This window comes from Dendropsophus ebraccatus, chromosome 2 (genome assembly GCF_027789765.1).
Source record: "Dendropsophus ebraccatus isolate aDenEbr1 chromosome 2, aDenEbr1.pat, whole genome shotgun sequence".
Classification (NCBI taxonomy): Eukaryota; Metazoa; Chordata; class Amphibia; order Anura; family Hylidae; genus Dendropsophus; species Dendropsophus ebraccatus.
Genome location: NC_091455.1, coordinates 204,037,030 through 204,053,812, shown reverse-complemented (window position 1 = coordinate 204,053,812; position 16,783 = coordinate 204,037,030). Strand labels below are relative to the sequence as shown.

The window sequence follows — 16,783 nt, the reverse complement described above, 5'->3', positions numbered from 1 at the left end:
CTCAATACCACCACAGACAACTGGGTCAGATCAGTCGTTTCAAGGGGATACGCCATAGAATTTGCTCGCCCCCCTCCTACCTCATTTTTTCTAAATGCAGAAAAGCCTCATCTTCTGAGCCTCTTGCAAGAATTCACAGACAAAGGGGCCTTGGAACGAGTTCCTCTCCACCAAAGGGGTACTGGCGTGTACTCAAGGATTTTTGGCGTTCCAAAGAAAGAAGGAAGCTGGCGCCTTGTGATAGATCTGTCCTTCCTAAACAAGTTTATACACTGCAGGCATTTCAAGATGGAGAACATCAGATCAGTCCTTACAATCATCCAGAAAGACGACTTTGCCGCCACACTCGATTTAAAGGATGCATACCTGCACATCCCTATACTCAGATCTCACCGCAGGTTTCTCAGAGTAGCGATCCTTCAAGGGAAAAAGATTCTCCACCTACAGTTCACTTGCCTACCCTTTGGCCTCTCCACCGCCCCAAGGGTATTTTCCAAGATCATCGTGGTACTAGCAGCAGCCCTAAGATTGCAAGGCATTTTCATAGTACCTTACCTGGATGACTGGTTCATCAAAGCGTCCTCTCAGGAGATGCTGCTTCTCTATATTCAGGCCACAGTGAATATGCTTCAGAGCCATGGTTTCATCATCAACGAGGAGAAGTCTAATCTGGTTCCATCAAACTCTTGCAAGTTCCTGGGGTTCGTCATCAATTCGACAGCAATGAAGCTTTTTCTGACGGAAGACAGAGCAAAGAATTTGGCTTCAGAAGTCCAGTTTCTTCTATCCAGTCCCCAGAATTCCATCAGGGCAGGGATGAGAGTCCTAGAGTTGATGACTGCCTCTCTGGAAGCGGTGCCATGGGCCAGGTCTCATATCAGGTTGCTCCAATCCGAAATTCTATCACAGTGGAACCACCTCCAGTCAGGACTAGATCACTCTCTGTCCCTCTCCAGACGGTGCAGACAAGACCTTCTTTGGTGGTTGCGAGACAACAAAATCTGTTGCGGGAGGTCGCTGTCCAGTGCTCCCCAACTCGTGGTCACAACAGATGCGTCCAAATCAGGTTGGGGTGCTCATGTGGAGACCCATTGGGTTCAGCAGAGATGGTCAGTCCAGGAGGCTCGAAGTTCTTCCAACCTGAAGGAGCTGAGGGCAGTTTATCTGGCTCTTCGCCACTTCTCATCCCTGGTCCATCAGAAGAGTATCCTGATCCAGTCCGACAACCTCGCGACGGTCTTCTACATAAACAAAATGGGCGGAACCTGGTCCCCGGCAATGATGGAAGAATGCCAACAGCTTATGTACTGGGCGGAGGATCATCTTCGGGAGATCAGAGCGATTCACATCAAGGGGGATCTGAATGTGACGGCGGACTGGCTGAGCAGGCATCAAGTGCTTCAAGCAGAATGGAGTCTTCATACAGAAGCATTCTATTGGGTCACAAAGAGGTTCGGCATGCCAGATATAGATGTCATGGCAATGAGGAAGAACAGGAGGGTAGACAAATTCTGCTCGATCTACAAATCGGATGCTCCGGACTGGCTGGACGGCCTATCCTTCAGTAGGAGCAGTCAGCTAATTTATGTTTTTCCTCCCCTTCCTCTTATACCCAGGGTGCTCAGGAAGATACAGGAATACCGGGCCAGAGCGGTGGCAATTATCCCCTTTTGGCCCAGGAGGGCATGGTTTCCACTCGTGTTAGAGCTATCGAGGGGCTCTTACAAAGAGATTCCTCTTCGCCCGGACCTGCTATCCCAGAACGGTCTGCTTCATCCAGCCCCACAGCAGTTGCATCTCAGAGTCTGGAGTCTCACAGGACATCTTTGACGCAGAGGCTTTGCAAGTGATGTAATTGATATCTTGGAATCATCCAGAAAACCTGCCACTATTAAAGTGTATGACAGGATTTCCAAAATCTTCAAGGCTTGGTGTACTCAACACGACATCGCAGACCCGGTGCTTCCAGATGTACTTAAATTCTTGCAACTCGGCTATGCTAAAGGGTTGAAGTTCAACACACTCGAAGTACACTTCTCTGCTATCAACTATCTTTATGAAGGCAAATTCTCGAATCAGCCTCTTACGCGCAGATTCTTTAAAGCCATCAAGAATCTTAGACCACCGGTAAAAAGTCCTGTAGCCTCCTGGGACCTAGCACTGGTGTTAGAAGCTCTATCATCTGCTCCCTTTGAGCCTTTGCAAGAAGCGTCAGTAAAATATTTTTTCTTAGTGGCAATTGTCTCGGCAAAAAGGGTGGGAGAGATCCAAGCCCTCTCTCACAAAGAGCCTTATCTCTTGGTCAATCAAGAAGGTCTTATCCTACACACCAGACCAGGCTTCTTACCCAAGGTCACATCAGTGGATAATATCAATCAAGAGATCATCCTACCTTCACTTTGTGAAAATCCTCAAGGGTCAGAAGAGAAGCTGCATCTGTTAGATGTCAAAAGAGCGGTTCTGACTTGCTTAGATCGTACCAGCGAGTTCAGATCTTCAGATTCTCTCTTCATCCAGTTTCAGGGCCCTAACAAGGGAAAAACTGCCTCAAAGGCATCACTATCTCGATGGATTAAAGACACCATAGCTGAATGTTACCTTCATCAAGATCAGCCTCTACCATCGGGTATTAAGGCACATTCTACCCGATCTACCTCAACGTCATGGGCTGAGCTAGCCCAGGTGTCATTGGACCAGATCTGCCATGCTGCTACGTGGTCTTCGCCATCGACCTTTGTGAGACACTACAAGATGGATGTCATCTCTAACAGTAGAGTGTCCTTTGGCAGAAAAGTGCTGCAATTGGCGTCCTCTAGTTAATTCCCCCCCCCCTTTAGTTTCTATTGCTTTGCTTTCCCATTATGTTGCTTTGCTGCCGTAGGACGAAATAAAAAGTCAAAATTTACTCACCGAAATTTGTTCCGTAGGCAGCACAGCATCCCGCCCTAATAAATTTTGTTATTGCTGCAAAATAAACACGCTATTGTGTGGTCTCTGGGGCCTCTTATAGGGCTCACTTAATTGTTAATTACTTTAATCATTTAAACATGTTGTTCCTTCTGCCTGGCAGGATGAGGAAACTGAGTTAACCCATTATGTACCTGTGCTGCCTACGGACTCGGTGAGTAAATTTTGACTTTACACGGAGCAATTATTGTTCAAATTTTCGCAATAACGATCGCATTTGAGCAATAATCGTTCCGTGTAAACACAGCAAACGATCAAGTGACAGAGCAAGAAATCTTTCATTTTGATCTTTCAACATGTTCTCAAATCGTCGTTTGCTAAAAATTCGCAGATCGCTTCGTGTAAACAGTCTTTCAAAGATTCACCCTATGTGAAAGATGGGCTTAAGCGATCTTAAAAACGATTGCAATAACGATTTTTCTAACAATTTATTCTTCTAAACGCTGATTGTTAAAAAAACCCAAATCGTTGCTTCAATTGGGCGAATTTTTGCTTTGTGTAAACGCAGCATCAGCCCTGGCAATTTACCAATAATTGTGGGTTGCACCCGGACTTGCCAATGCTAAATGCAGTAAGCATGCACACAGCTAGTAGCATGGCTTGCAAGAGCAGCTTTAGAACCACAAAGGCAGTCAATGTGATCCTCATTTAACCAATCATTTGCACCATATACGATCACACAACCTATTTGACAATTGTTCACTGCTCCTATGTATCCTATACATGTATGGTGAACCTGGAGCTGGTCAGTCTCACTAGTCTGTACTCATCCCCAGTAGCAGTGCACTATCATGTGGTCTGGCACCAGTATATTTAGGCCACTGATGCACTGGGTAGCAGACTACAACATCCTAAAGGAAATCCTGGAGTCCTAGAAGGGACTTACAATTCCTATGGCGGCATCGATCAGGCTTCTATGATCCACCTCATAGGATCCTCAGGTAGGATTGGGGGAACAGCATTACTGATGGTATTGCAACTACCCTGGTGATACTAACCTGTCATCAGACCCATAGCTCTTATGAGCCTTTCTTGAAGCCCATCAGAACATTTTTCAGCGTTATGGTACGACCAGCCTAGAACAGCTTCCTTTGTACTGTATCGAGCCCCACAATACCATCCACCTGGTCCCCAGTGTTTCCTTGTTCTTGGTGGTTTGATCTCCTCTGAACACTTGTCTCTGAGAATACCGTATGTGGTCCTGAGCATGATCCTTGTCCCTAGGAACAGCTGAGTTTCTCTAGGTCCACCTGAGCTCTCATTGACCACTTCCTTCCCAGGAGGCTGTCGGCATCAACAGTAAAAGCCGAACTACACAGCACGATCTATAGGAGAAAGCGAGCGCCGATCTGCCAGGTCAGTGCTCACCTCCTCTTTGTTCCCTGCTATTACATGCACAGACAGTAAGCGGAAAAAATCGGGAAGTGGGGGGCGAAGGGAGCTTTGGGAGGGGCTGCCAGGACGATCCTTACATTGTCCAGATGGTTCATTGAAGTCAGCGGCGGTCTGCTGCTGCCGCTGATGGGTTGAGTGACGGGCAACAGACCTTCATTGTCGTCATTTTTCAATCTGTTGAAAGACCACAATCAGCCGTCATCGTGCATGTCAGGCTATTGTGGTCTTTTAACAGGCATCGTTATGGTGCGTTTACACAGAGGTTTATCTGACAGATTTTTGAAGCCAAAGCCAGAAATGGTTATGAAAATCTCAGCCTTACCTTTATGACCTATGACCTGTTCCCTGTATATAGTCTGTTCCTGGCTTTTGCTTCAAAGATCTGTCAGATATATCTCTGCGTAAACGCACTATTACATCAAGCAATTATCGTCAGTCCTAGAGGAAGAATGCAGAAAAGGACCAGATCCGTTTTTTTTGCACACTTGATGGCAGACCAAGGCCCCTGGAACCTCCACTGGATCACCCTCCTCCCTTTTATCCTATCCACTTGTTATTTGATAAAGCCTGCTCAGACTGGAAGAAGTCAGACAGATTATACTCCATGCAAAAGAAGTGGACCTGGAGTGCTAAGTCACCAGCTTGGTCTAACATTGAGTCGTTGGTGTTTAAAGACCAGATGTTGTCTGTTTCCAGAATGTAATGGTTACATCTGACTACTTATCCTCTTCAGGAAAGTATTCCAGCAAGGCTTCTCTTCTCTGAGCGCTGGTATACTCCGTTGTTATTAGAAGCTGATGTGCCATTTTTTTGGCTCAAAGCACTGGCACCCAGTCCAGCCTCCAAGCACACAGAGAAGTCTTTTTATTGCTGACAGCCATCTCTTGGGACTAGCTTGATTTTCTGCAATTACTGATGGTTTTTAACAAGTTTCAGGATAGCACATGTTCATCCACCAGCACTCTCTCTGTTTTGTGCTTCAGCCACAACTCAGTTTATAGCTCTTCTCTCAGGTTGGCCACAGCTCCTCATGGTTCCCCTCACATTTATGCCAAATCTCCAGTCTGGGAGGATTTGTGTCCTACCCTACATGGACAACATCATAGCCTGCTATCATTTACACCTCCCTGGAAAATAGCTTCTTCCTCTCCAGAGCTGCACTCCCTCTGTCCATTTTTCATTCAGACATAAAACTCCAACCCTGGTGCTCATTACAGCATTGTAAAAGTCCTCCTTCCATCAGGCCATTCTGGATGCTGCGCTCAATCTGTTCAGTAGGTTGTCCTTCTTACAGTACTTTGTACACCCCAGCACGATTGCCCTTTCAAATAATTCATCTGCTCCATTGGACAGTCTTTTCCTTATATGCCATATTTTGGGACTGGAGAATCTTTAGATCTTGATAGTTTGGCCCCTGGCCATCAGAAAAGCCTGTGCTCCTATACAATATCCCAAAACTGCAACCATCAATTCTTCTCTAGACCTTTGCCAGAGGGATGAAAAATGTATCCACAGTAGTCTACTTAAACTACCATTAACAATGTTACCGGAATTACAACTCTCTCCGCAAAAACATCTGGAACAAGGTGAGGGTCCCTTGAGGCTTTAGTTTGTGCAGTGGATGATCTGGTTATAACCTCGGATCAGCTCAACATCCCATACATTCTCCCACCTCCCTCCCCCAGGATTTTCAGGTAAAGGGATACCAGAACACCATGCAGCGCTGGAATGGGCAAAGTTCCTTCTGAAAGATGTCATGTAGCATCTGCCTCCCAGGGATAACCCACTCATTCTTACATCTGCTTTCTGATTCAATATGTTTTGGAAACTACTCAAATACTAGCACCTGGGATTGTGCAGTGCCTCCATACGTGATGTTATAACCATGCTGGAGAATACTGTAGAAATCCATCCCACTACAAGACCTTTGCTTAGCTTTACTTCTCCAAACTTGTTCAAGCAATTGGTCAGGGTCTAATCACATTAAATGTTTTTTTTTTAAAGTGACGGTGCCCATGTAACATCTCCCCTCAGCTCCTTGTAACTTGTCTGTTCCTTCAGCCATACAGGCTTCTCAGCATAACATTCCTCTGGCTACGTCTTGATAATTCTATGTAGAGTTCCTTTCTTCCTATAGGAATGCTCCCTACACCATCTAGACACAGTGACAGGTTTCCAGGGGGTGTATCGCACGACCTTTCATCTGTCCGGTCAGACACACTTCATCAACCTAGTTTAATTTCCCTTTATGGATGACATTAGCCACTCTACAGAACTCTTCTTTTCTGACAACTCATTCCATTAGACTTATTGGGACCATCAGGCCTCAACTCTACATGTGTAAGCCCGTTGCCTGGTCTTTTCTCTACATGTTTGACAGATGTTTTTCCAGGTGCAAGGTTCTGCAGGCAGCTGCTCATATGCTACATTTGAATTCCCTCACCCCTGAACTACTTTTAGGACCTCATACAGACCTTCAGTGACACAAGCAGCAAAATCCTCTTACTAGAGTCGGGGAAATACATCACTTCAGCATCTGCCAGTGAGGTTGATCTATCTATACAAAAAAGAATAATCACACAACACCGATGCGATGGAGGATGAGGCTTTATATTTGAGAATCTCGCTCCAGTTAACCACCATTGTCGCAACCCTCACATTAAAATATAGATTATCCTAAAACAGCAAATTCCCTCCCGAGCTGGACAACAGTGCAGCCTGTCCAGCCCAGGAGGGCACAATAATATACACATGTACAACATGCCACCCTCCTCATTACGCCGACATTGCTTCAGCCACCACCTTCTTTATATGGTCCTTCAGGAATGCCGACTTTTGCCGCTCAGACTTCAGTTCTTGCCACTCATAAAAAGGCACCTGCAGAGGAAGAGAAAGAAAGAAGCAGGTGAAACAGTGGCCAATCTCAACGACAAAACGTTATTGATAGACAAACAGGTAAAACATCATCCTGAGTCATGTAGTATACAGCATTGCCACAAGTCTAAATACAATAGAAATAACTAAGGGATCTAATACCAGATCACTTTAAGATGGACCTACTTTGACGTTTGGTTTGACACAATGTATCTGCAAAATCACCCCCTGCAGCAGATGCTTAGTTCTACACAGGAGTTAGTCTGATCAATTAGCACCCACCTCAACTACCAAGAAGCCAGCGGCCCGCAGGTGTCTTCGGCACAGTGCAAACCCGCCTGTCAAGTCCTTACTGCGTAAACAAAAGTTGGAGTATTCCCAGCTCTTCACAGCGAACCTGATAAGAAGAAGAAATGTGTCACCTATATAGTGCTGGATCGCAACAATCTGCACACTAGCTAGTTCAAGCAGCATCACGCATGCGCCGACCGCACTTCACATACAGCGACTCTACCATCTACACGGCCTCTCCTTTCAGGGACATCGTGGCTCTCCCGTACACACCCCGTCCTCACTGTACCCCACCTCTCTTTGCAGCTACCTACTATTGCACTATTATGTTATTGTTATGCTATGTCATGATGACGTCACTCTGTGGCTCCACCTTGTGTTTGGCGCCGTTTTGTCCATTTAAACTAGTAAGAAACTTCTGTTAGATGAGCTGATGAAGGCCACGAGCCGAAACGCCGCGTCCTCTTGTTTGTACCTGTACAATGTGATACTTTAATAAAAGAACACTAAAGCACTGGTGAGTGCCGGGATCATCCTTCTACTATTCGCTGGGACCACGAGCACCACCCCACTACAGTGTGCCGTCCTATTCCAGTAAGCATTACACAGCGTCTGCTAAAATCAAGAGACCGAGCGAGGATTTCCAGACTAAGGCACCTCTCTGTACTTGCAAAATTTCTTCTTCGTCTATAGATCCATAAAAAACAAGGGACAACATCAAACAGTCTTAAACGAACGCCCAAGTCGGTTTTGATACTGTCTGTGTTATTATGTATCACTAAATAAAGATGTAATTGTGCATCGCGGGATCGTGCAGAGAAGTTGCGCATGGGTGATAATCTGGCTTCACTCTTTTGTTTCCTCTGTCCTGACACAGGACCACTCTCTATTACACTAATGTGCCCCGACAGGGTGTATAGATAAGAGTTCAGGGTCTCACCTCCGCGCTCCCTCCGGTAAGGCGTTTATCCCATTGTTGTGCAGAACGTGGGGATCCGTAAAATTTATTAAAGCTAATGGATTATTTTCAGAGTCTAAAATAAATTCGGCATCTTAACCAAAGCAGAGGGGGGGAAAAAAAAAATAAAAAAAAATTACAACTTTTGCATTAGAAAGAATGATAAAGACACAAACATTCTCCGTGAGATAATTTCCAATAGACCTAAAAAGGAACATAACCAAAAGTTATACCTTACCCACAGCAAAAGAAAATCAACTGATTGGTGGGGGTGGGACTACTGAGGCCCCTCCTACCGATATTGACAGGTCAAACGTGCCATTAATGAATGCATGAAGAACACAGATAATGAATGATGCACAGGCCACATGTGTACTGCTATTTTATTTATTCATTCTTGGGATTGGTGGCAGTCTCAACAGCCGGACCCCATGAGCTAGGTATCCCTTTTATGATAATACCTTTTTAACACCTTCATCACAAAGGCTTAAAACAGGCTGACTGTTCCAGATTCCCTCCACTGATCCCCAATTCTGCTCCTCTCAACCTCTCGGTCTAGGTAAGGAAGTCACCAAGCCCAGCACCATCTTGGCACCAGGAGCACAGCACCAGCTCCTGATGCCAAGGCCAATACAGTAAGTGATGAGCAGCAGAATGAGCAGTCAGTGCGGCAGGGAAGGTGGGTGACCTCTCCTTTATTTTTAAGCCCTGTCTAAGCACTTTGATCCACAGAGCATGATTACAGAATCTTGCAGTCAGACTGGGGGCACAGTTGCCCATGTGACATGGCCACATTCGGATGTCATCAGTGTCTGTAGCACAATATATCCCCACATCCCACTGTAGAGAACATGGGGCCCATGAACTACAAGATCCTGTAGCAGCCCATTGGCCAGGAGTCACCACTTCACTGGTGGTCCTGAATTTGACGAAGCTGCAAAGCTGGTTTTAATACAGTAACCCTACAAAGAATAAGCCATCCTGCAGGCGGAAGCGTTCTTACCGATATGATGGCCGTATACAGTCTTCACACTGAAGTTACAAGTGTCTTTGTCCGGGAAGACGTCCCGCAGCACATTCCTTAAGTCACTCTGGAGGGGAGACAGACTGCTGCCTGCAGCGGGAGGAGTGACGGTAGTGAGCAGGCTGTGGGGGAGGAGAGGCCCCTGATACTCCGGACACTCCAGCTGAGCCGCAGCATTGATCTGAGTTAGTTTTAGACTGTAGTTTGAAGATTTGTTGTTGACTCCACCTGTAACATACAAGAGATACTGGAAATCACATAACAGTGCAGGCCTACCGGCAGCAAGAACTCATCCATCAACTTCTATGGAAGTCTGATGATAAAGAGAAAGATTACCCATGAACTGGTTGTAGATCTGCGGTTCCAGGGCCTTCTGAAGAAAAGCCGGGGTGACCAGCTGCAGGACACACAATGCCCACACCAAGTCCACCAGCATTGGGGGGCTCAATGACTCTAGCTCCGTGCTCAGACGTTGCACCACCTGGGGGAACAGCAGAACAGTGAATGCAGCTCTGGACTATAATACAGGATGTAACTCAGGATCAGTACAGGATATGTAATGTATGTACACAGTGACCCCACCACTTTACATAGATAATTCCATATGTAACTGTGAAATAGTTGTGTGTATATAATCAGTGGAGAATCCTGTGACATGGTCAGGTGTGTGTAGCACAATTATATCCCCATATTCTGTGTAGGAGAATGTGAGGCCCATGAGCTACAGGTTTCTGTAGCAGCCCATTGGCCAGGAGTCACCATTGAGCAGGCGGTCCTGAATTTGACCAGGCTGCGGCTATTACCAGTTATATAACATATCCACACTTACCATACTGAAAAATTCCTCATGCTGACTCGGCATGAAGTTCAGATGGGCAAACGACAGGATGATGCTGGAGAGCTGTGTGGGGGTCAGTGAGCTGCTGTTCTCTAGACAGGCCTGTAAAACACAGTAATCTCAGCCTCACTATACTGCACACATGAACAGGAGGAACAAGCTGTCAGCTGCGCCATTTATCCCAGATGTCCACATAGAGGAATCAGGGCTAATGGACTCCTGTTCCTGTTGCAGCCTTCCTGGCCAGCAGGCGCCACTGAGCAGGCACTGCTGAATTTGACAAGGGTGAGACCGACTGTGGAACAGAAGGGACATACCTGTGCAATGGCCTCGCAGAACGGAAGGTTGAAGAACCTCAGGGTGGAGAAGGAACGCATACAACCAGTCATCTCCTTACCGCTCAGCTCCGACACCTTGGGCAGGAGGTCAGACGCCATCTTATATAAGACCTGATGTTGGCTGAAGTTCAGCTTGGCTGTAAGATGAAAAGATGAACAACGAAAGTGATCAAACATTCAGCAGCAGGCTCCCAAGGCATGCTGGGTGTCATTGTTCCTGATCTGTAGGAAACCCTAAGCTATTTGTGGATCTATAGAGAGCGATCAGGCAGGCGCCAGGTCCAGCACATCAGATTTGTAAGGTTTAGGTGTGTGTAGCACAATTTTATCCCCATATTCTGTGTAGGAGAATATGAGGCCCATGAGCTACAGGTTTCTGTAGCAGCCCATTGGCCAGGAGTCACCACTGAGTGGGGCGGTCCTGAATTTGACCAAGCTGCAATGCCATCACTCTACTAGTCTTACCGTAGGCGTATGCCAAATCTACTATGACGGACGGGCCCAGTTCTTTGTTGCGCTGTACCAGGTGGAAGGAAAGTGCCCTCAGTATGGGCAGAGAGCGACAGTTCTGGGCAGCCAGGGCCATGTTGATGGTGCGAGACTCCTCAGGGGTGAAGAGTTCTGCATATTCAAGCACCTAGAGAAAAAAAATGGCACATTGACTGAGGCAGTAAACAGGACAAAAGTTTCGGTTACACACAGCATGGATGTCAGTAAGGGCCCTATTTCACCGGACGATTATCGTTCAGATTATCGTTAAATCGTTCGAATCTAAACGATAATCGTTTGGTTGAAATGCAGTAAACTATTATAAATAAATTATTGTCACCTCCAGAGCAGTGATCATAGTTCTGCTGGCTATAAACTGGGATCCAGTGACAGACACAGCCCTGACAGCGGACAGCCCATAATGCACTGCAGTCTGACACCAGGATACACGCGACAGGGCAAACTACCTTATCCTCCATTCTCTCCAGCAGCGTCCTGGATACTTGGCTGAGGCTGTAAATCACGTTCACCAACGTCTTTGTGTCCTTCACCTCCGTCCACCGGAGCTCCACGCTCTTTGCCAGATCCTGCATCAGCGCTTTCCTCTCCTCCGTCTGGGCGTATGGAACAATAAGCCGTGCCAGTCGCCCCAGTAACTCTATGCTAAACTTCCTGAGGCGCCACCGTACCTCAGTCTCCACAGATCGCAGGTAATGGCTTTTCCCATCTACGCCGAGCACGTAGAGACCGCGCAGCAGGCTGATCAGCCGCACGTTCCATATCATCTGTATCTGAACGATGGAAAAAGAAGCTTTTATGAAGTGATGCATCACAGACCTCAGGCAGCGCAACTAGAAGGTCCCGGACTTTTGCAGGTAATGACCCCCACTAGGCCCTGGCCTCACCTGTTTGTTCACCCCGCTCAGTAGTTCCATGAACCTCTTGTCGTTCACCACTTCTGCCTTATTTGTCTCGGTCACTTTGGCGATCTGACTAATGATGGCAGCCGCCCTGTTCCCGTTCTTGCTGTACTCGCTGGACATCTGCAGCAGTGGCTCCGGTGACGACATGGACTGGATCATGGCCAGAAAATCCTTCTCGTTCGGCCCATTCATCCGCGGCCCGTTCTGCTTCAGTGCCAGGAGATTGTCCGTGTACTTGCAGAGGGCAGATGTGTGCAGGGGCAAGGCCAGGGGCCGCGGGTGGTGCCGGCAGGCTCGGATACATTCTGATGGGATGGAACAAGTGGAGGCCGGGATAGAGGATGATGCTGCTAGCAGACGGGAGAAGCGCCGGATCAGACGTGCGGCCATGACTTCAGGGTGTGCGGGTCACCTCACCATAACCCTAGCGAGGAGGACGTCTCTTCAGTGTCATTCTAGATGATAATATAGTGAAAATAAAAGTATAAAGTCTACTAGTGGTGTAACATCTATCGCAGATACAAAGAGGGCTCAGGATCCACACATGTGACTGCAGGAGGAGGGCGGCCATCTAATCCTCTACATAGGCACATGACATCCTGCACTGTGGGAGGCCTGTATATAAGGGGGGATCCTGAAACCATGGACTATGGGAGTCCTGTATATGGTGGATTCTGACATCCTGCACTATGAGGGCCCTTTATAAGGGGTTCCTGTACATGTATCATGATGTCCTGCTCTTTAGGGGTCCTGTATAAATAGGGGACCCTGACATCCTGCACTATGGGGGTCCTGTATATGGGGGACCCTGACATCCTGCACTATGGGGGTCCTGTATATGGGGGACCCTGACATCCTGCACTATGGGGGTCCTGTATATGGGGGACCCTGACATCCTGCACTATGGGGGTCCTGTATATGGGGGACCCTGACATCCTGCACTATGGGGGTCCTGTATATGGGGGACCCTGACATCCTGCACTATGGGGGTCCTGTATATGGGGGACCCTGACATCCTGCACTATGGGGGTCCTGTATATGGGGGACCCTGACATCCTGCACTATGGGGGGCCTGTATATGGGGGACCCTGACATCCTGCACTATGGGGGGGCCTGTATATGGGGGACCCTGACATCCTGCACTATGGGGGTCCTGTATATGGGGGACCCTGACATCCTGCACTATGGGGGTCCTGTATATGGGGGACCCTGACATCCTGCACTATGGGGGTCCTATATATGGGGGACCCTGACATCCTGTACTATGGGGGATCCAGACATCCTGCACTGCGCACATCTTACATATGGGGGATTCGGACATCTTGCCCTATAGGGGTCCTGTATATGTGGGGATCAAGATCCTGCATTATTGGATGCTGTAAATGGAGGATCCAGATATCCTGCAATATGGGGGCCCTGTATATAGGGGGAGGACTGGTATCCTGCACTATATGGGTCCTATATATGAGGAGACCCTGATATCCTGTACTATAGAGGTCCTGTATATAGGGGGGAGGACTGGTATCCTGCACTATATGGGTCCTATATATGAGGAGACCCTGATATCCTGCACTATGGGGGCCCTGTATATAGAGGGGGGGGGGGGGCTGGTATCCTGCACTATATGGGTCCTATATATGAGGAGACCCTGATATCCTGCACTATGGGGGCCCTGTATATAGAGGGGGGGGGGACTGGTATCCTGCACTATATGGGTCCTATATATGAGGAGACCCTGATATCCTGCACTATGGGGGCCCTGTATATAGAGGGGGGGGGGGGCTGGTATCCTGCACTATATGGGTCCTATATATGAGGAGACCCTGATATCCTGCACTATGGGGGCCCTGTATATAGGGGGGAGGACTGGTATCCTGCACTATATGGGTCCTATATATGAGGAGACCCTGATATCCTGCACTATGGGGGCCCTGTATATAGAGGGGGGGGGGGGGGGGGGCTGGTATCCTGCACTATATGGGTCCTATATATGAGGAGACCCTGATATATTGCACTATAGGGGTCCTGTTTATAGGGGGGAGGACTGGTATCCTGCACTATATGGGTCCTATTTATGAGGAGACCTTAATATCCTGCAATATGGGGGTCTTGTATATGGGGGAGGGGGTCCTGTATATAAGAAGAACCCGACATCCTGCACTATCTGAGCTCTATATATGAGCATACTGAAACATTCTGCACTATGGGGGTCCTAAATACGGGGGACCCGGACATCCCGCACTATCTGGGCCCTGAATATGGGGGACCCGGACATCCCGCACTATCTGGGCCCTGCATATGGGGGACCCTTCGCCCCCCGCCCCGGCCTCTCCTCTGGTTACCTTGCCGCATGCCGATCCAACGCTCTGACCTCCACAGCAAAAAGAGGAAGCCGGCGCCTGGTGTATGCGTCACTTCCGGTAAAGGACACCGGCCTCACCTTCAGACCTCACAAACATGGCCGCCGCCAGCGCTAACGTGTTCATGTGAGTGACGGCCATTTTTATTTCTGGCAGCTGGGTGTTGTGGTAATTTCATCTCCGGTTGTTACAGCAATATATTTTTTTTTTATCTCTGACTGCAGAGACCCCACCCACCTGACTGCAGAGACCCCACCCACCTGACTGCAGAGACCCCACCTACCTGACTGCAGAGACCCCACCTACCTGACCGCTGGGCCCTTACCTACCTGACCGCTGGGCCCTCACCTACCTGACCACTTGGCCCCCACCTACCTGACTGCAGAGACCCCACCTACCTGACTGCAGAGACCCCACCCACCTGACCGCTGGGCCCTTACCTACCTGACCGCTGGGCCCTCACCTACCTGACCACTTGGCCCCCACCTACCTGACTGCAGAGACCCCACCTACCTGACTGCAGAGACCCCACCCACCTGACTGCAGAGACCCCACCCACCTGACTGCAGAGACAACACCCACCTGACTGCAGAGACCCGACCTACCTGACTGCAGAGACCCCACCTACCTGACCCCTGGGCCCACACCTACCTGACCGCTGGGCCCCCATCTACCTGACCGCTGGGCCCTCACCTACCTGACCACTGGGCCCCCCACCTACCTGACTGCAGAGACCCCACCTACCTGACTGCAGAGACCCCACCTACCTGACTGCAGAGACCCCACCTACCTGACCGCTAAGCCCCTACCTACCTGACCGCTGGTACCCCACCTACCTGACTGCAGAGACCCCACCTACCTGACCGCTAAGCCCCTACCTACCTGACCGCTGTTACCCCACCTACCTGACTGATGGGGCCCCACCTACCTGACTGCAGAGACCCCACCTACCTGACTGCTGGTACCCTACCTACCTGACCGCTGGGCCCCCACCTACCTATAGAGACCCCACCTACCTGACTGCTGGGCCCCCACCTACCTGACCGCTGGGCCCCCACCTACCTGACCGCTGGGCCCCCACCTACCTGACCGCTGGGCCCTCACCTACCTGACCGCTGGGCCCCCACCTACCTGACCGCTGGGCCCCCACCTACCTGACCGCTGGGCCCTTACCTACCTGACCGCTGGGCCCCCACCTACCTGACCGCTAGGCCCCCACCTACCTGACCGCTGTGCCCCCACCTACCTGACCGCTGGGCCCCCACCTACCTGACCGCTGGGCCGCCACCTACCTGACCGCTGGGCCCCCACCTACCTGACCGCTGGGCCCTCACCAACCTGACCGCTGGGCCCCCACCTACCTGACCGCTAGGCCCCCACCTACCTGACTGATGGGGCCCCACCTACCTGACCACTGAGACCCCACCTACTTGACTGCAGGGATCCCACCTACTGTATGGACCACCACCTACCTGACCGCTGGAACCCAAACTACCTGACTGCAGGGTCCACCACCTACTCAACCACAGAGCTCCACCTTCCTGACTGCTAGGACCCCATCAGGGGCTCATTCATGTTTCCCAGCTCTCCTTGCTGCTGTGTTTGTTTCACCTCTTTCCCTGGTTAAGGCTAAAATGTAGACAAATTGTCTCAGTCACAGTGTCATGACCTCTGGTGTTCAGCTTGTAGTCAGGTCTGTGATTCCTGAGGGTATGGAACGTGTGAATGCAGCACATAGTGACCATAGTGTGATCACAGCACATAGGGACCATAGTGTGATCACGGCACATAGTGACCATAGTGTGATCACAGCTCATAGTGACCATAGTGTGATCCCAGCACATAGTGACCATAGTGTGATCACAGCACATAGGGACCATAGTGTGATCACGGCACATAGTGACCATAGTGTGATCCCAGCACATAGTGACCATAGTGTGATCCCAGCACATAGTGACCATAGTGTGATCCCAGCACATAGTGACCATAGTGTGATCCCAGCACATAGTGACCATAGTGTGATCCCAGCACATAGTGACCATAGTGTGATCACAGCTCAGTGACCATAGTGTGATCACAGCACATAGTGACCATAGTGTGATCACAGCACATAGTGACCATAGTGTGATCCCAGCACATAGTGACCATAGTGTGATCACAGCACATAGTGACCATAGTGTGATCCCAGCACATAGTGACCATAGTGTGATCACAGCACATAGTGACCATAGTGTGATCACAGCACATAGTGACCATAGTGTGATCACAGCACATAGTGACCATAGTGTGATCACAGCACATAGTGACCATAGTGTGATCACAGCAC

At 49.2% G+C, this 16,783-nt stretch overlaps 1 protein-coding gene and 4 non-coding genes across 5 annotated transcripts; all 5 read right to left on the bottom strand.

Annotated features, from left to right (window-relative positions):
- Positions 1–6,951: 6,951 nt before the first annotated feature.
- On the bottom strand, positions 6,952–14,514 carry TBRG4 (transforming growth factor beta regulator 4). The gene is made up of 11 exons (XM_069959189.1): positions 14,440–14,514; positions 12,080–12,552; positions 11,642–11,965; positions 11,151–11,322; positions 10,665–10,822; positions 10,339–10,449; positions 9,846–9,990; positions 9,489–9,737; positions 8,468–8,579; positions 7,519–7,633; positions 6,952–7,239 (listed from the first exon to the last, which is right to left on the bottom strand). Exons 2-11 carry the CDS (start codon positions 12,485–12,487, stop codon positions 7,138–7,140), a joined length of 1,896 nt encoding a protein of 631 aa, XP_069815290.1. The 5' UTR covers positions 12,488–12,552; positions 14,440–14,514; the 3' UTR covers positions 6,952–7,137.
- Positions 9,292–9,424, bottom strand: LOC138785046 (small nucleolar RNA SNORA5). Its single transcript, XR_011362030.1, has one exon. It is a non-coding gene; the product is annotated as a small nucleolar RNA SNORA5 (small nucleolar RNA).
- Positions 10,171–10,304, bottom strand: LOC138785048 (small nucleolar RNA SNORA5). The gene has a single exon (XR_011362031.1). It is a non-coding gene; the product is annotated as a small nucleolar RNA SNORA5 (small nucleolar RNA).
- On the bottom strand, positions 10,506–10,637 carry LOC138785049 (small nucleolar RNA SNORA5). Its single transcript, XR_011362032.1, has one exon. It is a non-coding gene; the product is annotated as a small nucleolar RNA SNORA5 (small nucleolar RNA).
- LOC138785045 (small nucleolar RNA SNORA5) lies at positions 10,992–11,126 on the bottom strand. The gene has a single exon (XR_011362029.1). It is a non-coding gene; the product is annotated as a small nucleolar RNA SNORA5 (small nucleolar RNA).
- Positions 14,515–16,783: the final 2,269 nt, after the last annotated feature.